This window comes from Callorhinus ursinus, unplaced genomic scaffold (genome assembly GCF_003265705.2).
Source record: "Callorhinus ursinus isolate GAN/ISIS: 27379988/994484 unplaced genomic scaffold, GSC_fseal_2.0 scaffold97, whole genome shotgun sequence".
Taxonomy (NCBI): domain Eukaryota; kingdom Metazoa; phylum Chordata; class Mammalia; order Carnivora; family Otariidae; genus Callorhinus; species Callorhinus ursinus.
This window is the reverse complement of record NW_027397159.1, coordinates 494,543-521,584: the sequence shown is the minus strand read 5'-3', so window position 1 is coordinate 521,584 and position 27,042 is coordinate 494,543. Positions and strand designations below refer to the sequence as shown.

The 27,042-nt window shown below is 51.2% G+C and overlaps 1 protein-coding gene across 2 annotated transcripts in view; it reads right to left on the bottom strand.

The window, feature by feature from the left end:
* Window positions 1-27,042, bottom strand: part of TMEM132C (transmembrane protein 132C) — a 316,599-nt gene that overhangs the window by 117,473 nt on the left and 172,084 nt on the right. For both annotated transcript variants that reach the window (XM_073888846.1, XM_073888847.1), the window contains one exon: window positions 6,089-6,235. In XM_073888846.1, the coding sequence (XP_073744947.1) occupies window positions 6,089-6,235 (147 nt within the window). The remainder of the gene's footprint in view (window positions 1-6,088; window positions 6,236-27,042) is intronic.

The window sequence follows — 27,042 nt, the reverse complement described above, 5'->3', positions numbered from 1 at the left end:
CTGAGCGCTTTCCATTTATTTATAGACATGAAAGTTATTTTAAAAGAAAAATTATCATTTGCACAAATATTCAGTCGGATGCTTCCTCCCTCTGCCTTCATTTCTTTTTTTCACCTGCCCAGTGGTGTGCTGACTCTGTTCGAGAAACCATGAAAAAGATTTACCAGAATGGTGTATACAAAGCATTCTGTAAAATGCCGGGCACTATGAAGTATGCAGAGTGTAGTTTTCATACTCTCAAGCATGATGAAGGATAGCGTATTACTGCTATTTACATTTTTATTTTTAAGATACTCTGTTTCCTGGAGGAGATTATAACAGCAATATTTTAATAACAAAGCCCAACAGGAAAATTTTTAAATGCCCAAGTGAACCAATTTGAGTGAATGTGTGCAGTAAACACCAGCACGGGGTGTGAGGCTCAGTGGAGAGTGGTTTAGGTGGAACCGGGGGACCCCTCCACCCCAGGGAGCCAGCCTCCATCACAGCCACAGAGGCTCCAACGTGGGGCTCCCTGCAGTTCAGACACACGGAATCTCTGGCATTAGCCTGAACTGCAGAGAGGAAGGCTCGCGGAAAGCGTCAGCTAGAATTGTGTGTCAGATAAAAGTGCAGCGCTGGGGTCGAGGGCAGTCACGGTCAGCCACGCCTCCCTCCAGGCAGGGGTCGCCGCCCAGGCTTTATGAGGCTCCTGCTTGGTCGAGCCCCAGCTGCTCACACCAACCCTGCTACCCAGTTTTGAAGAAAAATTCAGAATGGGGAAGGAGATGAAAGGCCAAGCAGGAGATGCTGCCTCTGGAACATTCACCAAGAGCGCGGCCGAGGGCACCCCTGTGTGGCAGCCAGCCGGCCACATCCTTCATCCCCATCCTGTGCACACAGGGACACTGGCTTCCTGCTCGGTTCACTCAGACTCATGGCCCCGGTGTGGGGGCATCTGGACAGAATGGCAAGTGCTCCGTTGGCCTCACAGCCTGTGAGTATGAGCTGCGATCCAGGAGGCTGTTAGCTGAGCTTGCATGATTGCAGAGACGCTCAGACTGCTGAAATATTCATCTTGGGGCTAGAAATAAAATGCAACACAATTAGGTGTGGGTGTGGACCGTTGCCAACTCTCCTCCTGGATCTGAGGGTTTACGGACGGATGGCGGCAGGACCCCAAGCCCAGAGGTTCCGGGCTCTGGGGAGAAAGGGTTCCATCGACAGGAAGGCCTTGGTGGGCAGCCTTCCTAACAAATTCTTCCCCCCAGTTGTACACGTAAGAGGCCATTCCACCAGGGAAGGAAGCAGGGGCCCTCACGTTTCTGAGAATCCCAGGTGGGGTTTGTTGGAAGCAGACCCTGAGACGTGGATCCATGTGTAAGTGAGTACTACAGGTAAGGGGTGGGGAGGAGGGAAGCTGTTCACTCGAGGGAAGGTGTGTGGTCGGAAGAAGTGCCAGCCTCCCGCGTCCCTGGGGGGCTCTGCAGCGTCCATCACCACAGAGGGTGGTCTGCGCCTGAGGAGAGGGAGGTGGGTTTTTCTCCCGCACACCCATCCGTCATGTGCAAAGTCTGCCCCCTGAAGAGGAAAACTCTGGCTTTCCCAACAGTCTCAAGAGTGGGCCAAGTGCCCAGGGGCCCAGGGCAGTGCTCTGAAGGACGCAGGTGCAGCGTGTCAGAGCAAAGCCTGCTGCTGGGGACTGGCTGTGTCCCCCCCGCTCTGGAATTCATCTCTGGGAGCCCGAACCCCGCAGTGACTGTCCTCGGGGAAGGGACCGTTAGAAAGATAATTAAGGTTAACTGAGGTCATAAGGGTGGGGTCCGAATCTGATAGGACCGGGGTCCTTATAAGAAGAGACACCAGAGTGCTCTCTCTCTCTCTCTCTCTACCGTTCTCTCTCTCTCTCTCCCTCACCGCGCCCCCCAAGGGCACACAGAGGAAAGGCTATGTGTGGACACAGCAGGAAAGCCAGAAAGAGAGGTCTCTCCCAAAGCCAGCACTGAAAGCACCTCGATCTGGGACTTCCAGCCCCCGGAACTAGGAGAGAATAAATGTCCATTCTTTAAGCCCCCAACTGTGGTATTTCGTTAAGTGCCGCCCCAGCTGACTACCAGCCCACGCAGGTGCGCAGAAGCTGACGGGGGGCTTGAAGGGGGAACTCGGGTGCGCAGCACGCACCACACCGGCGATTCATTGCCTGTCTTCCCATTATGACAGGAATATGCACCAATGATGCCCCTGTTCTAATCACAAGGATTATCATTTAAAATAAATCTTACAGTTTTATACTTACTGTAATGCACGTGAGGGACCAGCAGAAGTACCTTAACCATAGACTTTCAAGGACAGTCTCACTAAAAATAAAGATGAACTTAAAAAACCCAGAGCAATTTAAAGTAGAAGGGAGCAGTGGTCTGAACGTCCATGAGGAGGCGTGGCTTTGGGCGGGCGCCGGCTGATGCTGAGATTTACGTGGGGTCTTCCATTTTCCAGGCGGATTCCACAGCGTCCCCCACAACATCCCTTGAATAAACGGCTCTTCTGATCGAATGAGCCAGGATCATCACTTTTTAGTGCTGCTAACTAGTCTCGCTAGTCCGGGCAGGAACCTACACTGCCCTCTGAATCAACTGGCTTGAGTTAAATGAAGAAGGCAAGTCAGTCTGAAGAGGAGGGTGGGTGATGCACAGCTAAGGGAGGGCCGGCTTAAGCCCCTGGCCTGGGATCCACGTCCCTCCATTTCGGGGCCCCGCTGCATTCCGGGCAGAATCTCTGCAAGTCCCTCCTATGTCGCCTGCAGCCGGGCCCCACCTGCCACTCTTCTCTGTGGGAGATCTCCTGATTTCAGGGAGTGCGGGGCCTCTGTCCGTGCTTGCAAGGCTGTCATTCTCTGTTCCTGCAGATTCTACTGCAGAAAGCCCTCCATGGCCCAGAAGAGCTGTCAGCCTGACACTCCTGGGGAGCCCCACCTCCTGGCACCCACCCCTCTGTGTACAACCCTCCCCTGAGCACGGCCCAGACTTGGCTTCTAATGAACGGAATACAGGAAGAGTGTGCGGACGCCACTTGTGAGATTAGGTTATAAAATACTCCCGACTCCCATTTGCTGCCCTTCCCTTTCTCCCAGGACCTTCTCACAGGCTGGACCCAATGGAGGAGGGCCCCCAGCAAAGAACAAGAAACCAAGGCCCCTGGTCCTATAGCCCTCGAGGACCCGAATCCTTCCCACAACCACGTGAGCCTGGGAGTGGGTCAGCTCTGCTGAGCCTTCAGATGAGACCACAGTTCCTGGTGGAGGAGAGGCCGACTGCCCCTTAGTGACAGACCCTGGGGAACGGGCCCCAGTTAGGATGTGCCCAAATCCCTGACCCATGGAAACCATGAGATCATGAACGTGTGGTGTTCTGAACTTGTAAGCTTGAGGGTAATTTGTCACAGGGCAGTAGATAACAAGTGCGCTTGGCCTTTGCTCTGTAGGCAGAGGGAAGGAAGCCCTCCTTCCCTCCGGGAGGACTTGCACCTTCCATGTCAACGAGCGCCCTTTTGGAGTTGGGGTCCTTCTGGTCCCAGGTCTCCACAGCGTGTAGGTTCCTTGATGAGGGGTGGTCTGGATCTGACTCAGTGTTGGGTGGACGTCCGTGCACAGCACCGCCCACAGGGCAACCAACCAAGGCTTCCCGCAGAGCGCAGTGAGGAAGGCGGTAAGCATGGGACCCCCATCAGTGCTGTGCTGGTAAACAGACTTCCCAACAAAAAACCCAGAAGCTCACCCTCTCAGCAAACACACCTTGGCCCACAGCAGACTTCACAGAGACTCAGCGCAAACAGGGTTGCCTCCGGGACTCTTGAGAACGTGCTCCCACAGGGCCCCCCCCCCACATCGAGATTGCTCCCAACTGGGTCATGAAGAATGACTTACATGCGTAACTTCACTTAATGAACACCTTTGCTTTTATTTGCCTAATCAAAACCAATCTTATGGGTTAGTTAGACTTTACGTGCATTTGATTCAGGAGATTTAATTTTGCCTCTGATTTCCTGCTAATACCAGTGGACCCTGGCATGCGTTTCTTTCTAGTCCCTTTTTCACGAATCGAAACATCTGGATACACAACCCGCACCCCATGTGATATACTAACAGTCCTTCTTGGGGGTGATCTGGGGAAAGGCTGGTGTTTGAACCAGGAAGCTGCTCAGGACACAGATGTTTTCGCTGGCTACCCATTAAAGGAAGCACGGCGGAGAGAGGGTTTATGATCAAAGAGCCGGGTGTTTCTAAACAAAGTGGAGAATTTGCAGAATTTTTTCTTGGCAGCCTTGCAGTGTTCCCTTAAGAAAATGTGTCCGATGATGGGATACGTTTTCCTTTAGTGTTACTCCCTTCAAGAAAATACACAAAACAGAATGTATCAAGAGCCCTAAAAATGATCAAACTTTTTGATTCTAAAGAAACCACCTTAAGCGAAAAGAGAAGTGGATAAAGCTTTACATGAAAGGTGGTTTACTGCTACAACGTTTATAGTAATAAAAGTTAAGAACAACTGCTACGTCTGAGGACGTGGGTAGGGTTATTTACGCAGCGTTAAATCTATATGACAGAATACCATGAGACCAATAAACTGTTTCTGAGGACAATTTAATGTCAGGAGAAAATGTGGTCAATAGAAGTGAAAGCATCTTAAAATCTGTGTATAGATTATGATACCAGGTTTGTAACATAAATACACTGACTACACATTTACTGTGTGTATAAAACACTGGAAGGGAATGAACCAACATGTTAACAGTGGGTTATCCTTGGCTGGCAGAATATTGATGCATTATTTGACTTTTCCCCCCTAGTATAACTGTGCTTTACAAATACTCTAAAGTAAGTATGTTTTGGTTTTTTACGCAGGAAACAATTATTTTAAATAATAATCCAGGTGTCTGTATAGAATCTCACATAGCATGTCCTTACATACTGTCTCCACTGATGGTCACCCCCTGTTTAAATCCCTCCTCACTCAAGTTGGGGTCTAATCCCTCACGTTTGGACATACACTCCGATGTGGGCATTTTCCCTGCACCACCAAGCGGTGCTCCCACACCAGCCGGTGTCGTCCAGTTGAACCTGATCCTGACCCCGTCCACCCAGAGATGGCATTGGATCCCCCAGGCGAGGGGCTCAGTCCCACAGGACTGCCCATCCCCCTGCAGGTATCAGTGCAGGCTGTCACCTGGGCTTCTGACCCACCGGCTATAAACCCGAGGTTCCAAAGCCCCCCTTCCTTGGGTTTGATTAATCTGCGAGAGCAGCTCGCAGGACTCCGAGAAAGCTTCACTTACTAGGTTAAAGGATGTAACTCAGGAGCATCCAGATGGAGAAGATGCACAGGGCGGGGTGTGGGGAAGGGCGCGGGGCTTCATGTCCTCTCTGGGTGCCACTCGCCCTGACTCTCCACGGGCCCACCCACCTGCAAGCTCTCAGAGACCCAATCTTTGGGGTTTTCCTGGAGGTCTCATGATAGAGGTAAGATTGATTACATCCTTGGCCAATGGTAACTGAAGTCAACCTCCAGCCCCTCTGCCCTCCAGGGAGATGCTGGGCGTGGGGTTCGGGTGACCCAGGTGCTTCCCAAAAGTCACCTCCTTAATGTAAGAAAAGTCACCTTTGTTGCTCTCTTCACTTAGGAAATTCTCAGGGTTTCAGGAGCTCTGTGCCAGGAACAGGGATGAAGCCCAAATACGTATTTCTTATTATAAAGCACAACACCACACCCTTTGTGCAAAGAATGAGCACTTGGAAGAAAGCAGCTTCCGATAATCCAGGGAGGGCAAGGGGAGGTGACCAGGGACCTGAGCCCAGGTGGACAGCATGCCCGAGGCCCGGAGGCACAGCCAACCATGATAACCAGGCTCGGCTTCAAAGCCCAAAAACAGACTCAGAACCAGAGCCACACCTGCTCCGCCTGGAGCTGCCAGAGGGTCCTGCCCATGATGAAAGTGCCTACAGATCTCCAGGCTGAGGGGTTAACTGCTCTGCTAAGCAGCGGTTAAATACGAGTGTAAGGCAAGCCTTCCGGGCGGTGACCCGGTCACCGGACCCTGCGCCGCCGGGGCTTACCTGTTGCGCGAGCTGGACCCCAGGCGCTGACACAGCACAGTGGTGGTGGCGTGCTTCCCTCCGTTTCCCATCTCCTGCTTCACGTCCCACTGCCGGGGCTCTCTGGTCTGGGTGCCCAGGATGTTCACCCCCTTCTTCACCTTGGCTCTGCGGGCATGAAGACAGGCGGGAGAGAGCCACAGTATTAAAGACCTGGCCTTTGCAGAGGTGCCCATGCTCCACCACGCCGCAGTCCACCACTCCTTGTGCAATTGTCCATGTTTTCGTGGCCCGTGCAGAGATGGGTGAAGGGCACTGGAGGGAAAGGTCCCTGGACACCCCTAAACTGAGAAGCAGCCCCGCGAAGCGTTCAGGGGGAGCATCAGCCTGCCTTGGCCAGTCGTTCTCATTCGGGGTGGGGGGTAGTGTCCACATGTCTGATTGTCACAACCAGGTGGGGGAGTGCTGTCTGGTGGGGAGAAGCCAAGGAGGCGGCTACACATCCTACCATGCCCGGCACGGCCCCCGCAGCACAGACTCGCCAGTCGGGGGGGTCGATAGTGCCCTGGTGGGAAACCCCTGCCCAGGCTTACACTCCGGTTTTGCCACTTTGTCACTGTGTGGCTTCAGGCCACCTATAACCTCTCTGTGCCCCAAGTCCCCCTCTGTAATGGATCTGCTCATAAAATTTCATTTCTGAAATAGATCGTTTGAGATTAAGAGGAATTTGCAAAGCCAACCCACCCACCCCAGCGTTCTCGTGAGCCAAGCTTCCAGGGATCACATCCGACTGAACTCAAGCACAGACCTTACTTAGATCTCACCCAGCGTCCCAGGCACCTGCCTTTTGTGGTGTGCATTTCTAGAAGTGCTATCTCCCGTGTCGATCCGAGTAGCTACCATCATGCCCCGGCACCCCCGTCTTGTCCCGTGTTTGCCAACAAACTCTGCAGAACTATTTGGTTATATGCAGAGCTGTAGCTTAGAAAATGACACGGACCCACATGCACCCAGGCGCACACGTGCACCCCTGCCCCACTCACCTCCCGGAGCGGAGGACATAAATCCTCGTGAATGGTTAGAAAGCTAGAAGAACACAGCCCCGCCAGCCTGCCCACCATCGGTCACTGCGAGGGAACGCGAGGAGGCAAGGGTCGACAAGCCACACCTGCACTTTCAAAGTCAAGGCGTCCCAGTCCGTGTCAACCCCCCAGAGCTGCAAGATCACATCAACAGCAACAGGCACCGTTCCTTTAGAACCTTCTCCCAAGTCGTGCATTCAAATGATGTGCGGAACGCACTTGTCACCTTGGCTGCAAGGAGACCAGGGCACGCCTGAGGGACAGACATCATAGACGCACTAGTGTGCCAAGCCCCCATTTGTCCTGAGAGTGGGAAATCGTCGCCCATCGGTCGCTTACCGGGGACACCAGCTACCGTTATGGCCCGTAAGAAATGTCTCATGAAATGTGACTTTGCTTGAAACCCCGTTTTGCTGCATTTGGATTTCGCTCAAGACTCCAGGTTTCACCGAAGCTACAAACTGTTCTTTCCACTTAACCGTTCGCACAAATTGGAGGATTCTTGCTGACCAGTGCAGTGGCTGGCTTCATCGGTGTGAGCCGGAGACACGGGGTCCAGAAGGCTGATTTTGGGAATGAGGCATCTTCTGCATGAGTCCTTCAAGGAAGTGGCCGGTGCGGGAATTTGGGTCCTCGGAGTGGCAGTGTTGCAACGAGAGCCCATGGGGAAAGGTGGTGGGAGGAGGGATGCTCCGTGAGGATGCCTGGCTTCTCAGGAAGGAGCTGGGCACCCACTGGGGTGGGAGAGGCCACCTCTTTTCAGCATCCCGGGGGCGAGGGGAAGGCAGTGGGGTGGGTGCAGGAAAGCCGGCTTCGGGTCCAGCTCTGCTGGTGACGAGCTCTGTGACCTTGGGGAGTCACTCCCGGACCTCTGCTTTTTTTTCATCCTCTGTCTAGGGGGTGGTTTAGTTCAGTGCTCCCCAACTTGTGGGTCCACTGTTGCTGGGGTCGGGAGGTGACTTTGGACGCTCAGAGACAGCGCCGCGTCACCAGGCCAGCGTTGGTACCAGTGCCCCTGGCAGGCACGGTGCAGGCTGCCGAGCGGTGTCGGCGTGGGACTCGGGCGTGGGCCTGTCCCGGGGGTGCTCCCCGCGCTGTCCCTGAGCCGCCTTTACACTTGATGATCCTGTGCAGCTTCTCAGTGTCCAAAACCCAAATGTGCCTCTCCCTCTTTTTCAAAAGGTGCCTGACTTGGGTGTAATACAGGGATGATGAAGTGTCCCTTAAAGAAAATCAATGTTGAGTACAAACTCGGAACACAGAAAGCCCAATTTCTGTCCTCCGATGCATCTGTCTCAGGGTGGGCTAGAGTCTCCATGTAAAACGCTCTCTCTAGAGGCTCCTCACGGCCACTGAGCTTCTAGAAGCCACTGGTATGGCTGCTGCAGGAATGAGCATCTGTGCGGCTTGAGGAGGGGGCTTGAGGAGGGGGCTTGGGGGGTGGGGGCTGCGTACCACCTGGTCTCTGGCCCTGTAAGGCTGAGTCAGCTGAATCTGATCCGCAGAGTATGTAATAAAGGAAAACGTATAATTAGTTGCTATTACGGGCTGGACGTGTACTTCCGTCCAAATCCATATGCTGAACCCCCACCCCCAAGACTTCAGAATGTGACCTCACATGCACACAGACGCAGTCCGGCTCACGGGCAGCTACGGGGTGGCCCTAGGCAAGGACTGGTGCCCTCATGTGCCCCGAGAAGGGGCGGTTTGTAGACGGATTCCATACAGGGAGAACACCATGGAAGGATAAAGCCAGCCGTCCGCACACCCCGGGGAGAGGTCCGGGCCAGGTTCTCCCTCAGAGCCCTCAGACAGGACCTTGATTCTGGATTTCTGGCCTCAAAAACCGTGAGACGACCCACCTGTCCTTTAAGCCACCACCTGGCACTTGGTTATGGAAGCCCTAGCAAATGGATACAGTTGACAACATGAAAATAAATCCAAGGAGGGGCACCTGGCTGGCTCAGTCGGTAGAACAGGCGACTCTCGATCTCGGGGCTGTAGGTTCGAGCCCCACATTGGATGTAGAGATGACTTAGAAATAAAATGAATTTAAAAGCTCCCATATAAAATTCTGGATTTCTGCTTTTTATGCCACTGTGATGTTTAGTCACTCAGCAAACACTTAGTGAGTGTGGCACATGGTCCCACATGCCCAGGGCTGGGTTCAGAAGATGCCACCCACAATCCCCATCCCTGATCCCATGAAAACGAAGCCAGGGACTGCTCCCAGAGCCTCGCAGATGGGAATTAAAGACCCAGATCAGCTGGTCTCAGACTAGGGAGCATGCAGGTGGGCCTGACCTCCTCACTGCAGCCCCGTGTCAGCGGACTGTTCTCTGGCTGGTGGTGCGAGGGGCTACTGGACGGTCCGCGTGTGACAAGGGGTCACCTGCTGTTGTTGTCTTTGAGAATGGAGTGGCCGTGAGCCCAGAAATAAGGGGCGGCCATTAGGAGCTGAATGTTGGCCCCTCAACAATCAGCGGGGATGCAGGGGTCCCCCCCCCCCGGTCCTGCCACCACCGGAAGTGAGTTCAGCCAACAGCCTAAGGGATCTTGGAGGAAGAGTCACCCCCAGAGCCTCCAGACAAGAACCCAGCCCTGCTGACACCTGATTTCAGCCTCGGGAGACCCCAGCCCAGAATTCGGTTCATAGAGAATCTCGACCCACAGCACCTCGAGCTAATAAACGGTGGCTCTTTTAAGTAAGTTGCCAGATTTGTAGTGATCTGTTGCACATCCTGGAAAATGGCCCAGTGTTGCAGGAGCAACGAGGAACCCAGGAAGGCTGGGGCAGAAAACATGAGAACAGAAAGCGGGGGGTAGGAGGCGGGGCAGCGTCCCCTGTGGAAACAGGAAGTGCGGGTGAGCGTGACCGCTCCGTGTAGATTCAGCACGCTTGCCATGCTGTTCACTAGTGTGTCCTCCTGGTTTCCTTTATTCGCTGACATCAGGGTTTCTTGGCTCAGGCTCTACTGATATCTGGGGACAGACACTGCTTTGCTGCAGGGGAGCTATGCTGTGCATTGTAGGAGGTCTAGCTGCTTCTACTCCGGGGATTGCAGTAGCACACTTCCCGCGTTGCGACAACCAGACATGTCTCCAGACTTTGCCAAATGTCCTGGGGGGGGGGTGATGGTGTCAAACCATCCTTGGCTGAGACCCAGTGATTCATCGGACCCTTCTTGGCACAGGGCGGACCATGTGCATCCCGAGGCATGGACCAAGTGACCCAACTCCTACCCAGGAGCCAGTGTATCTTCTAGATGCCCCACTGCTGGATTATTCCCTTCATTCTTTCTGCAGAGACCTTCAACAAAGAGGCAGACTTGGGGGGCTCGCCACTCTCTGCCACAGAGTGGACATTGCTGATGTCTTTTTACAGCCGGCCCTGGGAGCGGTCATCAAGGGCATGCTCACCCAAGAGCTGGCAACATGAATAATGCAGCGAGGGGGGCATAAGGACCAGGGGCCCAACCCAGAGCGCCTCCGGGTAATGCAGATAAAAGGGGCCCACCGGCCCCTGGTGTCTATGGACTCCTCCAAAGACCGAATGAATAGAGAGGAGGTCAGAGAAATCTCATTGTGATAAATGACCGTCTCTAAACGTCCTACCTGACCTCATGGTCTCCAATGCATCTTTCCGGGGGAGCTGGCTGGGACCAAGCTAAGAAGCAAGCAGTCCCTGACACAGCCCTCCCCTCGCCTGGTCCCTACAAGGAGATGCCATGAGACAAGACAATGACACCCCCGCCCGTCCCCCTGCACACAGCTGTGCTCTCTGTCCTCTCTACCCGCCGGGCTGGACACCACCTTCGCACGGCCCCCTGACACACACTCGTGATGGCTTCCGCAGCGGACAACACAGACGATGGCACTTGGCATCTGGTGGTTGCTGCGTATGAAGGTGTAACACGCTGACCGTCTGCCCCTTGGCTGGACTAACACTCCTACGTTTATGTCCGCAGTCACTCCCCCCGGGGACACGGCACAGCCTGAGAAGCCTAGCAGCGTGGAGAAAAGGAGCTGTGGTTTTCAGTATTGCAAAACACTTCGGGGAAAGCAAACACGAGTCTGGGATCTGGGTCTCTATATAACTAAAGTGACATCCGCACTGTTCTTACAATGTCGCCAGGTCCGCACGGCTACCCTGGGTCTCGTGGGCTGGTGCTGGCTGCCTGCCGGTTAGGTGTGAGCAACATCTCCCCCTGCGTTCGCCCAAGTCCTATCCTCAAATTGTTGACATATTTGTATGCTCTCTGCGATATCATTAATATTCTTCTATAAACGAGGTACTTCTCTCTTTTTTTTTGCTTTAGTGAAGTTATTTCAAAAAGGAACTGTATGTAACGACCACAAATGAAAAAAAAGAACTTTTTTTCAAATGCACCTTAAAATAAATACGTGACAGTAACATTTTTAAAAAGCCTGATCATGAATCTCCTAAAGCAACATCCTGAGCTGCTAACATGCGCCTCACACTCCGGGAAGCACCAACATCCATATAATGTAAAAGTGCAGGGTCTTCCTTCATACATGCAGCTTTAATACACAGTCTTTCAGGACACGGACAGAAGGGGAATCCAAAGGGTCCTGTGTCAAGAAAGTATTGAAAACACTTTTTATGCATTTTGTTGCGATTAGTGTGAGCTGATTTCTGTCTGCCCGTCTCCCACCGGGACCCCAGTGAACACCATCACCTCACTCCCAAAGCGACTCCCTGACCTGGAGCAGCAGAGCTCTGGGGGACAGCGGCGTTTTCCAGATGGGGCCCCGCTTCCTGTCCACTGGTGTGTCTTCTTGAATCATTCCTAGATTCCCTGTCAGGGCAGCCCTCTGCCTGCCTACGGGAGTGGAGATCCCCGGGAAATGAGGCACAGACTGTTTCCAAGGAGGTGGAAAATGTTCCAGTGGTCACCACTGCAACTTCTTAAAAGAACTTGTGAGTTTGTGCCTGTGTGTGCATGTGTGTCTGTGTGCATGTGTATGTAGGTGCCTGTGTGCGTCCAGGCATGTGTGTGCATGTGTGTGCACCTGGGTGTGTGTGCATGTGTGCCTATGTGTGTGCATGTGTAACCACTGAATCCAGCTCCCTGTCCGTGTGTAGGCCTCCTTGCCCCTAACTGACGAAGACCAGAGCTACACGGGATGATTTACATGGTAAATGTTCCCAGAGTCTTGCATACCAACAACCGCCTTATGCTCATCGAACCACTCCGGGAAGGGCAAGCCTCTGACACGCGTGCTAAGGATTCTCTATGTGCACACCCCCAGGTCCATTCCTGCCCTTCATTCTACTCTGTGCCCCAGGTGGCTGACCCAAGGGACCTTCTACCCTTGCTCCAGGGGTGTCTGGCCAATGGGAACACGATACCAGATTGCAGGGCAGGGGAGGGATGGGTGGGGCATCTACAGGTCTCCATTTGGCATTGTGATGTGGGCAGCAGGTGCTTCCCTGCGTCAGGACAGCCCCACCTCCAAGTCTCCAGCTCCCATAGGGTTCCAGCAACGGTGGTTTCCCCGCCTCTTCAGGCCTGGGGTGCAAAGCTGGTCCCCGCATGCCTCAACCTGCCTGCACCTCTATAAACAGTCCCTTCAATTGCAAATGATTTTCCATTAACCTCGCAGTGTGCCTTTTGTCTATTGCTGGCACCCGATGGGGACGCTAGGATGTCTTCTGTCTGTGGCCCATCGGTTCTCTGTTACTCCCTCCTACATGGTGGTGATGTTCACTCCATTGTCCATGATGACAAAGAATTTCTACCCATCCCTCCAATGATGGCAGATCTCATCAGGTCTCCCCCGTTTCTTGGAGCTGGCCTGCTTTGAGTCACCATAGAATATGCATTGCACCAGGTCATCTGCTCTTTCTTGGCATTTTAGTAACACGTAGGGCTATCTCTTGAGTAAGTTTAGTGAAACGTTATGGATTAAAATAATTCACCAGAACCCAACCAGAAGGAAATACCATGACACATGTCTCTCAGGCTAAAGAAAGTAGAGTTTGGTGCATGCACTTTCTTTGGTAGGTGGCCATATAGCCCTCGCTCTACCGTGAGAAAAATTGGCATTGACTCAACTGTTTAGCAGTGACAATTTCAAGAGAATACCGACAATGTAACACGGACTCATCAGTCACTTTCGACCACTGTCCACATGTAGCTAAACGTGCTCTATCCCCCTCAACGATTTCATGCTAAAATCTTTCAAACCAAAACCCAGATACCACGCTGTTTCACTTGTGAATACCTCAAGATTTTTTAAAGCATGATCACATTCCTATTATCACGTCTAACAAAATTAATAAGTTCCTAATGTAAAAATTTCACTAATTATCTCAAAGATATTACTCGATGTAATTGGTTTGTTCCCATCAGAATCCACACAAGGCCAACACATGGCATTCAGCTATTATATTCTTAAGTCTCTTTTATTCTGCTAACAGTATCACTTTCCCTGACCACTAAGGTGGTTGATTTTTTTTTTTTTAATACTAAGTCATTTGTCTTATTAGGTCCACATGCTGGCTTATCTGGTTGTGTCTTCACATGGCCAGCCGATCAGTCCCTCCAGTCCCGTATCTCCTTTCAATAGATTGTTGGAAATGGAAAGGTGGTTGCAGATGGATCCTGTGGCTTAGGCACGACCATCTCAGGAGCCTGCTCTGTGTTTCCTATTGTATCATGTGCCGAGCCCAGATGGGGTCAGCATACACTAAACTATCCTACGTAAGGATTTCTGGGAAGAGTAGCGCGGTCATTAATCAGTGCTCCCCAGGGTGGGGCAAAACGAGACAGTCCTGTTACAAATGTTGGCTGGCCACCAGTTTGTCGTGACTTTGAGAAGAGGTCTAATTCTGGAAAGGGCGGATGCGTCAAGTTTGAAATGAGAAGCCCCGCAGCATCCCAGCAGTGTAGGGCAAGTCTTCCTGAGACGGGGAATCCATCCTTACAGCCCTACAGGCAAAGGTCTCTCATGCTGTGTAGCATGGAGGGGTCCCAGCCGCACCCTGCTAGAAACTCTATGTGCCCCCAGCATCACTTGGAGCGAGGCTTCCAGGCAGAGGGTCTCAACCAGGGGAGAGGTGACAAAGTCTGCAGATGTTTCTGGTCGTCACCAGGAGGAGCTGATGCAGCTGACGTCTAGGGGGTGGAGGCCAGGACGGTGCTAAGCATCCTACCTCGCACAGGACAGTCCCCCACAACAAAGGATGACCTGGCCCCCAGCTCTCCGTGGTGACAGACGGAGAAACCCCGCCCCGAGGCCAAGCCCCCAGTCAGCTGAGCGGCCCTGGCACGCAGAAGACGTCGTGGTCTAACTGGCCAGAGTAACTCGCCTGCGCCCCCCCAAGACGCTCTTTGGGGATCTATTTCTCTGAGATTGCGTACTGCGCTGTGACCCGTGCGCGGGCCGTAAAGGATTGTTATGATCTCACCTTATCAGTTTAAGAGAGTATGCCAGCACGGGGCTGATTTAATTATGGGGGAATCAACCATCGGGGGGGGTAGTTCGTGCTGCAGGCCAGGTGAGCTGTGCTGTGGGGCTGAGGGGAGGAAGATGCGGGAGCCCGGGGCCGGGACTCACCGGCTCCCAGTGAATGCCCGCCCACAGAAGGCCAACCCAGGTTCTTTCTGCTGCCTTAACACCCAGAGGCCGTGGAGGCGGGCGTCCAGCCACGCGCTCAGTGCTCTGCTGTGTTTGTAAGGATGCCCACCAAAAGACAGCTGACACTTGCTACGAAAATTCCTCGTATCAGCCAGGCTGTCTGCAAGTGTGTTTTCCAACAAACAGACAAACAAAACCCTTTCATAGGTCACCAGGGAAATGCAAATCGGAACAACAATGCAGTGTCACCCTCTACCTATCAGAATGGCCAAAGTCCAAACTGCGGACCCAGCCAAAGGCTGGCGAGGCCGTGGAGAAACGGGAGCGCTCGTTCACTGCTGGTGGGAATACAAAATGGCAAGGCCGCTCTGCAAGACGGCTTGGCGGTTTCTCACAAAACTAAACATTTCTCTTACCACAGGATCCAGCAATCACCCTCCTTGGTATTTCCCCAAAGGAGCTGAAACTTATGTCTGCATAAAAACCTGCACACAGATGTTCATAGCAGCTTGATTCACAATTGCCAAAACTTGGAAGCGACCAAGACGTCCTTCAGTAGGTGGATGGATAAACTGGGAAGTATCCAGACAGCAGAATATTATTCATCGCTAAGAAGAGAAATGAGCAATCCAGCCACGAAAAGACACGGAGGAACCTCAAATGCACATCACTAAGTGGAAGAAGCCAGTCTGATTCCAACTCTGTGACATTCTGGAAAAGGCATGACTATGGAGACAGTAGGAAGCTCAGTGGTTGCCGGGAGTCAGGAAGAGGGAGAGATGAATACACCGAGCACGGAGGAGTTTTAGGACAGTGACAATAGTTTGTATGATGCTATATTGACGGACACATGTCATGATACATTTGTCCAGACCCACAGAATGTGCGCCACCAGGAGTCACCCCCCTGGTAAACTGTGGGGAATAATGATGTGCCAGAGCTGGTTCCTCAGTCGGAACAAGTGCCCCACCTGGTGGGGACGCTGGACCTGGGGGAGGCTGTGCATGTGTGCGGCCGGGGGGGGGGTGGATATGGGATAATTACGCACCTTCCTCTCAGTTTTTTTGTAAACCTAAAGCTGCTCTAAAACATTAAAGTCTCAAAACACAATAAAGACTTCTTAACCATTCTGCTGAGTAGGTTCCAAGACTATGCTCCTTTTTAAACAGGTGGGTAAAGAGAGATACAGAATAGCAGAGAAACGCTCAGGATCACGCAGGGATTAAAGCCACAGAAGGGTGTCTGATCCAAGCGGGCGGGCTCCAGAGTGAGAACAACCGGATTATCCTGGCCCTCGGTGAAGGGGCTGGTGATCCATTCAGAAATTACTGGCTTGAAAACATGGTCCCTGATGCCGTAGCTTTCCCACTGTGGTAGGCAAAATCATCCAGGGATCACACACACACACTGCTTTTAACTTGGTAGGCAACTAGACTACACTTGCGTCAAGAACCAGGGAGAAAGAATGCATTAATAATAAAACCCTAAAAGGGCAAAGGAGCCCATCCATCAAGTGTGTAATGGCTCCTTAGGTAACTTCTTACAGGCATCTGGGGTCTCCTTGAGACTCGCTGGCCAGGCACGGAGGTACTTGGGCAGGAGGCAAGGCTGCGGTGCAGCTGGTCCATCAATATTTGATGAGGCTGACCTACTAACTCGCCCCTGCAGGAGCCCTGCATCTCTCCACAGCATCGCCTTCCCCGGCAACGCGGCGAAGGCTCCTTCCTAATAGCCGGCTCTGGATGACACAGAACGCCAAGCTTCCCATGCTGGGGCGGCATCACACGGTGGCCACTCTCTTGACTGCCCCCTCTCCGGCACCCTGGGGATTCATCTTTCTTTTGTTCTTCTGTGGGGTGCCATGTGGGACACAGTGCTTCCCAAATCCTGCCCAAACTTGTCCACGTCCCCTTCTCAGCCCCAGCAGAGGCTCTCCAGGGGGTGAGCAGGAGGGCCTTCAGAAGCGGGTGCAGGCTGTGATCTCTCTCTCTAGCTTTCCAGGATGTTGGGCGTGTATAGAGGGGGGATTGAAAACGTGTGTTTTGGAGTCTGCTGCCGGGGTTCAAATCCTGTCTCTGACACTCGCTAGACGCTCTCTACTCTTGTTCATTTATTCGAAGCCCCGCACAGTCTGTTCACCCACAATCTCCCACTCACCTGCTCACCTGCTTCTTGACCTCATTTGGCAACCTACTCTCCCCAATCCAGCCCTGCCAGGCTCCGGGTGCTCCTGCCTCTGAGCCTTGCTCTTACTGTTCGCTCCTCCTGCATGCCCTCTCTTCAGATACCCACATGGCTGCTCTCCTTGTGTCTCTTTGCTCACATGTCACATCTCTACAGCATGGGACCTGCCCTATCTTTTCTATCTCTGCAAACCCCCTTTATTTTTCCCCGTAGTCTCTATCCCTGCCTGACATATGTAGTCTTTACCTTATGCGAATGCCTCTCCCCCACCAGAACGTAAACCCTATCAGAGCAAGGACTTCGATCCTTTGTTTACTGCAGTATTTCCAGGGTCTAGAATAGTGCCTGGAACATGACAGATACTCAGAGATATTTATTGAGCGATTTTAATAAATATTTACTTCTCAAGTTATTGCCCGAGGGTTGACATTGCACTCGATTTCTGAAATACACAGATAAGAGCCTAAGCCTCATTGGCAGACAGCTCCGTCTGTGATGTTCTGCATTTTGGTGAGCGTCTGTTTTCCGCTCTCAGCCAAGTCACCTGGGGAGGTTGGTGTAAGGAAGCGTGCCATCTTGGATCGTGAGCTCTTAAAAGGGAGGGCCATATTCCTGTGGTTCCCCCGGTACGAAGTCAAATACAGGCCTGTTGGTGCCAATGGAGCCCTACATGCCATGGGCAGCCAGGGACCCCACCGCACTGCGGTCATCCCAGCAACCCCACTTGCTACCCCAGGAGGCTTTCCCGGGTCCCGGGGGCTAACTGCGCAGCTCAGTCAACCTAAGCTCTGTCTCGTGTACCCGAGGCACTGGGTGGTTAAATCACTTGCAGCTGACAAGGGGCAAGACAGCTGGGCTCCAGAATCTACCTTCTTAATTCTTGCACTGCAAGGAATTGTATGTCTCTTGGGAGGACATGGACAAAAGTCAAAGCATGCACGTTCTGCGTGGAGCACTGGGTGTTATGAACAAACAATCAATCATGGAACACTGCATCAAAAACTAATGATGTAATATATGGTGATTAACATAACAATAAAAAAAATTTGAAAAAAAAAAGTCAAAGCATGCATCGACTGTCATTGACAGAAAGCACAGTTTTGGTGTTAGTGATGAGGGAGGCTTTGTGCTACAAGAAATTAGTGTAAGGGATGCTTAAGAAAGAAAGATCTTTAACTGTCTCAAAGCACAAGGTGTATGGATGTCGGCTCCTACGGGGTTGATGTCTCCATGATGCTTGTGGGTTTTGTCTCATTGTTCCAAGATAACTGCCCCAGGTGTTAGCATCATATTCCTTAACTATCCATCATAAGCAGGACACAAAAGGACCAAGGCATGTGAAGGATGGCAAAAGGCTTTGTCTTCAGAAGACCTTGTCTTGGAGATACGATAGAAGACTTCTCTTTACATGCAGGGGCCAGAAGACCATCCCAGCTGGAACGGGAAATGGGAAAAGGGCTAGCTGGGAAAAGAAAGTGGGCTCAGACGATCATGATTCCTCCTGAGATTCAGCCTGCTTTCCTGAGATCAGGGCGCCTCCTCCTCCAAGCTGAGCATGAGCAGACTCCTGGTAGTGGTGAAGGAGGGGAGACCACTCCTGGGCACTGAGTCAGTCCCCCGGGGAGTCCGCCTCACCAATATCCAGATGGGATCCTCCAAGTCAAGCTACAACAACTGCCCCCATGGACAAACAGAAGGGAAGGACCATCTTACACCCCGCTCCTCAAGAAAGGGCATTCTCGAGTTTGTGGGGTGCTTCGGGCAAGGGTCTCACAAGCAGTGGTGACAAACAACATTTGCCGTCTGGGTGAGTGGGCAGTTGCATTTACAACCTAAGCCCAGATATGTGTAGAGAACCTGCATATCACCTATAGAGAATTCTCTTGCTGCCACATGGGCCCTTTCTGTAAGAACCAAAGAAAATGAGAGCAAGGAAACCTGTCGCCCCAAAGGCTGCTTCAGAAGGAAGTGTTAGCCTCAAACCCCACCATGCCTTTCCTACTGCAGAATTTTAATGAGTAGGCTTGTCTCCTCCCAATTCACAAATTACTGTTTGTAGCTTCCTTTTTGATGAATTCTGCCCTGCATTTCGTCTTCCAGCATTGGAATGATGTTCTTGGTGGAAAAGAAGGTGAACAAGAAAAGAAAGGAAGGATATCCAGGGCCATAAATGACATAGTGCCCATGAGCTATGTAGGTAACAACAGCAGTGGAAGGGTTCTCTGCAGAAAAGCCACATTTGATGAGGGACAGCTCCTGCGGCCCACAGGCAACACGTGGCAGCATTGAAGTCCTGGAGAGAATGCTGTGCCACCCCGGAGACCTTGAACATTATAAAGGTGTACCAGGGCTAGAACAGTGTCCCACACATTCCCCCATTGTTTCCAAAAGGTCCCTCACATGAAGGATACAGCTGACCCTGATTAACACCCCTCTTGCATCCTAACTACAGAATGCTACCATCCTCCAAGGAATCCATTCTATGTTGCCCTAGCACCATTAAACTTGTACCCACCATAATTACCACACGCCCTGGCCACGGCGATGAGTCATAACTCAACCCTGGCCAATCAGAGTTCTTTATAGATTTTTCTGAAAGGGTAACAGAAAAGAATGTCCCTTTTCAAGGCTCATTAAGCTGGACAGTTGTGGGGCTGACGCTGTTGGGGGCAACTGGTCTACCTGGTGGAAATCTCCTGAGAAACAGTAAGGGAGGCAGAACTTCGACAACACCATTTGAACCCCTGCATCCAGCTCCGCGTGAATCTAGCATTACCTCCAGACTTTTTGGCTAGGAGAGTGAATCGGTTTCCTTTTTTAAAAAATTATGGTAAATTGTACATAACATAAAATTTGCCAGCATAACCATTTTAAGCGTACATTTTGGCGGCATTGAGCACATTCACACAGTTGTGTAGCCACTGCCACCATCATCTCCAGAACTTTCTCATCTTCCAGAACTGAGACTCTGTCCCCATTCAACAACTCCCTATTTCCCCTCCCCCAGCCCCTGGCACCCACCAATCCACTTTCTACCTCAATGAACATGACTCTTCTGGGTGCTCCACATAAATGGACTCACACAGTATTTGTCCTTTTGTGCCTGGCTTCTTTCACTTCGTATAATGTCCTCAAGGTACATCTGTGTTGTAGCAGGTGTCAGGCTCCCCTTCCTTTTCAAGACTGAATAGTATTCTAGTGTTTGGCTATTCTACATTCTGTTTATTCACCCACTGATGGGCAGACCTGAGTTGTGTCTACCTTTTCACTACTGTGAATGACGCTTCTAAGAATATTGGTGCACAGATATTTCTTTGAATCCCTGCTTTCAATTATTTTGTATACATCCCAGATGTGGGATTTCCTTTTGTTTTTCCTTGAATGGCTTGAGTTGGGATGCTGTTGCCTGCAACCAAGAACATCCTAGTTAATAATACTAATGCACCCCAACATCGATAACAGTGAGGATAACAGCATCATCCCAAATAGAGATGCAGCCCAGCTTGCCTTTAACAACAGCTCAGGAATCACTTTAGACTGACATGAAACAAGTCAAACCCCAGTCAATACTTCCTAAACAGAAGTGTGTTTCTAAAACTGCAGGAACTATTCTGACATTTCTGTTTGCCAATGAAATGAGGAACAAGCCATCACCATGTAGACGTGGGAACACACAAAACAGTAGATAAACGTTCATTTTCCAAACATCAGACACACAAATGATTCAAACCTCAGAGCTTCTGCATGTGCTGGTCCTTCTTCCTCGAATACTTCTCACTCAGATCTTTCTGGGATTGGTTTATTCTGGTCATCTGAGTTTCCGAGCGGCCACCCTTGACTACCCTGCTCTAATGAGACCCATGTTAGCTTCCTCCCAGCACTGGTTACTAACTGGAGACATCTTATTTATGTTTTTGTTTAGTTTCTATATTTCCTCGTAGAATATAAGCACCACGAGAACAGGGACCTTGTTCGTCTCCTTCATGACTGTATTTTCGCAGTTAAAATGGGCATTCCATAAATACTCGTAGAAGGCATGAAGGAACATTCAGCGCAGGTTGTAGACCACACTGCGCTAAGCGCTAAGTGTTACACATGAACTGCTGAGTTCCCCATGACCGCGATACATCATAGCTCCCGGCCTGAGTAAGGGGGCAGAGATGGCTGTGCAGACATTAAGTGTTTGGAGGACAGAAGGCTGAAACGTGTAGGGGACCACACAGCAGTCAGGGGTCCTCAAAGGCTGGCCTGAGGTGCTCTAAGGCTCCCCAAATCCCGTTTGGAATGTCCATGAGGTCATTCCTCTCCCAACTACACATCTCTATGAGGTCAGAGGTTCTTTAGGTAGTTCAGCCACAAAACATCCTATCAACTTGAATGCAGAAGCAGGTAGGAGAATCTAGGTGCCTTTGAACACAGCGGCTTTACAAACATGTAAGACAGTGAAATTTCTCACTGAATTTCCTTTAATACTGTGAAACAGTTACTTCTCACGAGATGACGTTATTTACGTTAACACCCAATGGGCATATATGGATATGTTAAATAGAATATTTTATTAGCTATTGTAAAATCAATTTTTAAAAATTTTCAGGTTCTATTTTTACTGATGTATGTGACCCACATAAGAAACTGCTCTTTTGGGGGTTCTCGAGGATTTTTAAGAGTATAAAGGGGGGGTGCCTGGGTGGCTCAGCCTGTGAAGCATCTGCCTTTGGCTCAGGTCACGATCTCAGGGTCCTGGGATTGAGTCCTGCGTCGGGCTCCCTGCTCAGTGGGGAGTCTTGCTTCTCCCTCTCCTTCTGCCCACCCCCCACCGGCTCATGCTTGCTTGTTCTCAAATGAATAAAATCTTAAAAAAAAAAAAGAGTATAAAGGGGTCCTGACACCAAGGAGGTCGAGAACATGCGTCTAGGCATACAGTAACAACAGAGATGTCCTTCAATCTTAGTACTGCATGGAAAAGCAAGAAAGCAGATGAATGAATGGATAAAGCAAGAGAGGAGCATTTATAGACCACAGATGAAGATGGTCTGCAGATAAAGCATAATCACTGCAATTTTCTGCATCTGAGGTCCAACAGAAAGTGAGGAAAAAGATATATATAAATGAGGAAATGACACAAGCAAGCAATATTAACCAGGGGCTCTGACTGAAAGCGTACCGGCCACAGAGCATTGTGCAGCAGCAAGAGGACAGCTCTGCCCGGGGACGGTGAGCAAGCTGGATAGTTCTTGTGGAGGAAGGCCACGTTTGGGGCTGATCTTGTGCCGGTCAGATCTAAAACCAATTGCCCTTCTCAAAGCAGAGCTGTGGGGCTCCTACAGTCTCTGCAGAGATCCGGGGGCGGAACCTGAGCCCGTGGGGCCGGTTCCCTACTTGCCGTGTCCAAGGCTGATTGCTGTGACAAGCTGTTACAAGAGCGTGTGGTAAATCGCTCCCGGGAGCATGCACCCTGGCGTTCTTGAGAGAGTGCGGGGCTCTGAGCCCCTCCCCCGTTGTCTGACCATGTGTCAGATCAGTTTGTTCCCAGTCTGGGTCTGGAAAACAGTCTGCACAGTGCACACAGCGCACAGCTCATATATGATCAGGAAACCACTGAGCAAAGTCCTCGTGCACTTAGCTACAAGTCAGAATAATGACTCAGTCCTACGTGAATGAGTGATTTCGCTGCTCTTACGTTACTAGGGAGCCTCAGGGCAGTTACATTCCTGGGCTCTAGCCTGTGATGGATTGGGATTTAATGCTGGCTCTGCTACTTATTAGTTGTGCAACCTCAGGCAAGTGGCTCAGCCTCTCTGAGTGTGTGCGTCCGACTCTGTAAGGTGGGCTGCCTCACAGAAGTAACACATGCACCGATGGAAGCACCAGGTGAAGCACCTGGCTCGGCTGGTGGCCTGAACAGGCATCAAGTAACTGGGAGTCCCTGCCCTTGCTGTCTGTACAAGGGAATCATGATAGCGGGTGGTGGGGGGGGGCTACATAAACACTCATTTTGGAGGCCACCCCAATTCCTGCCTCCTTGGTGGACCGGTTCAGGGTCCAACCCCTGCTTATGGAGAACCAAGTTCCACTCATGATGAAGACCCAGGCCATATTTAAATGGGACTACACCTGAAGAGTGTATTTCCTTTATAAGGAGGGAAATGACCTCCCTCTGCGGTGAGAGGGCAGGTGTGCACCAGCTCGCTTGGGCTCAAACCTGGCTCTACTCCATGAGACCTCTCTGCAGACAGGGGCTGGAGCAGGGCTGATGGCACAGGGTGCTGGGAGGGGGCACAGGACACGAGCTTCACTCAGTGGACCCACTCAAAGCTATCCCAGGATACCCTTCGAGGATATGGTCAGGCATTACTGCGGGTGACAGTGACATATGCCAACTCTCCCCCAACTGTCACCACCAGGCAATGGGCTGTGGACCCTCTTCTGGGGAGACAGGATGGTGGGCTCCAATCATGCACAGGCGGGCCTCTGGAGCCGGAAACCAAGTGGATACTGTCATCGGGGGCACCAACGAGCAAAGAGTGGGAGCGGATGGGGCAGGCACTGGCTGGAACTCCTGGGGAAGGAGGCAGAGCCAGGCCTGCCAAAGGGCTTCCAGAGGCCACAGCAGACGCCCGACGTGCCTACCTGACCGCCAACCCCTCGTTCTCCCTTACCAGAGGCCCCTGATTTTGTCCAAGCTGCAGTGACCAATTCCTCCCAGGGAGGTGGGCCCCCTTCCTCCAGCCCTAGGGAAGGGATGGTGCCAAGCTGACAACGCACCTGCAAGTCCCCTTCTCTTTCCAGGGACTGGTTTAGAAACAGGGGTGCAGTTTTGGCCAGTGACACGGGAGGCTTAGTCTGCAGAGGCATGCGACTTCTGGAAACAATTTCTTCACCCTTGAAAGAGGTAGGGACATGTTTTCCCTGAGCCCAGGCACGTACCCTGATGCACGAGCTGTAGCTGCCACCATGGGCGTCTGAGGGGTCAGGCTTGAGCACAAAGGTTATGTGGTCAGGGTAGAAGAGGCAGAGCCCCCACTCGGGGCTTGAACTCACAGCCCTGAGATCCAGACCTGAGCTGAGATCAAGAGCTGGATGCTTCCCTGACAGAGCCACCCAGGCGCCCCAAGAACCGCGTCCTTGAGAGCACCAGTGAGCCCCGAGCTGAGCAGCCAGAGGGGACCACACCTTCACACCACTGGCTCCACAAGATAATAAACCCACCTGTTGTCAAAGCACTCATGTTCCCTTTTGCCTTCCCTTGGCTGGGGTGAATGCCACTCACGAATCCTGCTGATCCTGGCTAAGGCTTCCCCAACCTCCCTAACGTGGTGTTCTAGAAAGCCAATGTCCAGTTGATCTGTGCAGAAGAGAAAACCTATGTGCTTTCCTGGCCTAGACGATGCGTGGAAATCTATAGTAATACACACTGTTTTAAGATTTTAATTAATTTTAATTCCACTGGCAACACACGGCACCATCTGGTAGTGAAGAGTCCAAACAGTGCGTGGGCACCCAGACTAAGGACAACGGACTCCCTGTTCACGCTTCCATTCCTCCGTAGTTTGTTCTTGCTAATGACACTGTGGGTTAGGCGCGGCCGGGATTAGGGTCCCGCAATGACAGATGAATGACATGGTGTTCCACTAGCCACAGAGAGGAAAACCGGGCAGGGATAAGGTTTGTCACACCAAGCCCAACGCCCTATCTGGTCACAGCGAGCACAGGAGTAAAGGTGACGGGCCTTATCACACAAGTGCTGGGCAAGCCCCAGGTATCAGGCGTCGTAATGCACAGCTAGTGGGGCACAGGGCACGAGCAAAGCACCCAGCTTCACTCAGTGGATCCACTCAAGGAAGGAGGAGAAGGAAGAAAGAGAAAATTGCCCACCTCCCTGGCATCAGGGAGACGAACACGAGAACAAGCACGAGTTACCGTTTTTCACCCTTCAAACGAGGAAAAACAACTCAAGGGTTGTTGAAGGTATAAGACAAGAGGAGTGCCGTTGCCCTGGTGCACGTGAGAGCTGAGGGCGAGGTAAAGGTGGTTCGGCCGTGTAGGAAGCAAAGCAGCGTCTGTGGAAAATAAAAACACTCCACCCTACGACACAGTGAGTTTACTCCCTGGGATTTCGTGTGGAGGGCACCTTCGGGGACGCATGCGTGGGTGTGCTCACTGCTGCACAGATGGCGAGAATCAGCCCGGGGTCACATCTGGTTTTCCCAGGACAGCCTAATTTACACCTGCTGTTGGGCGATAATCATTACTAAAACATTCTTTCACTCAGAGAAATGCCCGGTTTGGACAATAAAATACCACTCTCTCAAGAGAACAGTGAAATAAGCTCTAGTATATCCGTGTTTTGGGTTCCCTGCCATAGTTAGAGACCCCGACAGGTCAGTACAGTGCTAATGTGGAAGGTTCTCCAGGACATGGTGACGGGGAGGGGCGGGAAGTAAGGCCAAGAGATGCGAAAGACTCTGTCATAGAGAACAAAACTAACAAGGAAACATCTGATGGACAATCTATAGGTTGTATGTAACAACATATATACCTCATTCTGCTCTCCACACGCAAGACTTCTCCAAATTCTGTAAATACAGGAACACATGTAATCCTTACGCAAAGCTCCAATATGACAGACCGAGAGATGGGGGCTCAGAGGATCACACAGCACCTGTGTGTTGAAGGGGAATTCAAACCAGTCTTCTGCCTCTGGGTTCTGGAATCACAGGAATGCGTGTGTATACAGGTACGTGTGAGAACACGTGCACACACAGACACCCCAATGGTGACTTCAAGGCAGTGATGGGATTTTTTTTTTTTTTGAAAAAAGGAAAGATAATTATGTGTAATGTTTGGAAAAATTTACAACAGCTATCCTCACTACTTTTGCATCATTAAAATGTAACAGTATATCTATTTTAAGTCGGTTGGAACAGGAGTTGGGCTTTAGCAATGGTGTGCCCAGTTCCGCTCACCAGGGGCTGTGTCCTTCCGATATCCCTCTCTTCCCTGAGTGCAGAGACCCCGAGGCCTGAAACTGTAGGGTGGGATTCTGCCTACAGGGTGGTCCTGGAGGCCCTCGACACGGACACTGTCTATACCTCCCTGTGTCTTCCTCCCTGTCTAAGCCACAGTTGGCAAAACTCGTGGGTTAATTGCAAAACAACTCCGGACCAAAGTAAAAGGCTCTCACAATCTACGCCCAGGTGCTTTCCATTTCAATCTCATTAATAGTCATCACATTATTTCATTTTCTGCACAAATAAATCAGTGGCCCAGAAAATAGAAGCATTATCCACGAAGGACCCAGAAAGGGCAGGGCTAAGGCTGAGAGCTTTCAGCGCACATTTGTTTGTTCCACATAAGATGTCGATTCTAATAAAAGAGAGAAGGCTGGAGCTCAGCCATGCTTTCCCCCAAGGGTGAGGACTTCTGGTACCTGAATTTCAATGTTCCTTGCTGAAACTTTCAATGCAGTGTAATCCCGAGGTCACTGGCTTACAGGTTAATTCTGGTCTTGGAGGCTAAACCCATTTGGTCACTGACATGCCCCCTTTTGTATCTGTCGAGACATTCCTCCTTGGCATTACATGAAGCTTTGCATAAATAGCTCAGTCCCAAGAAGTAAAACTCCACCCCTGGCTCATCTAGACTCCTAGGTCTGATTCTCATTTCCATAAAACTGCATTCCCCAAAGGAAGGATGCCATTGCCTTCCAAACATGGAACATTTTATTGGTAGCAACTTCTGCCGTGCCTTCAAGAATGTCTTCCCTCCAAATTTTATTATGTAAAGTTCCAACATGCAGAGAATTTAGAAGAATTGTATGGTCAGCACTCATCTACCCACTGTCTTGATTCTGCCATCAGCACTTCATCCTGTTTCTTCATATATCAACCCACCTACCCATCTATCCATCCCTCGCCGTCCACAGGTCAGTCTTATTCGGGGATGCATTTCAAAGTAATGCATTTATAGTGCAACATCCTAAACATGGATTTGCATGAGTTCAATCTTTTTTAAGTTTCTTTTTTTTCTTGAGGCAAAATGTATAGACAATGAAATGCATAGCAATAACATTTTTACCCACCTACACAACTTTAACCCCATCAG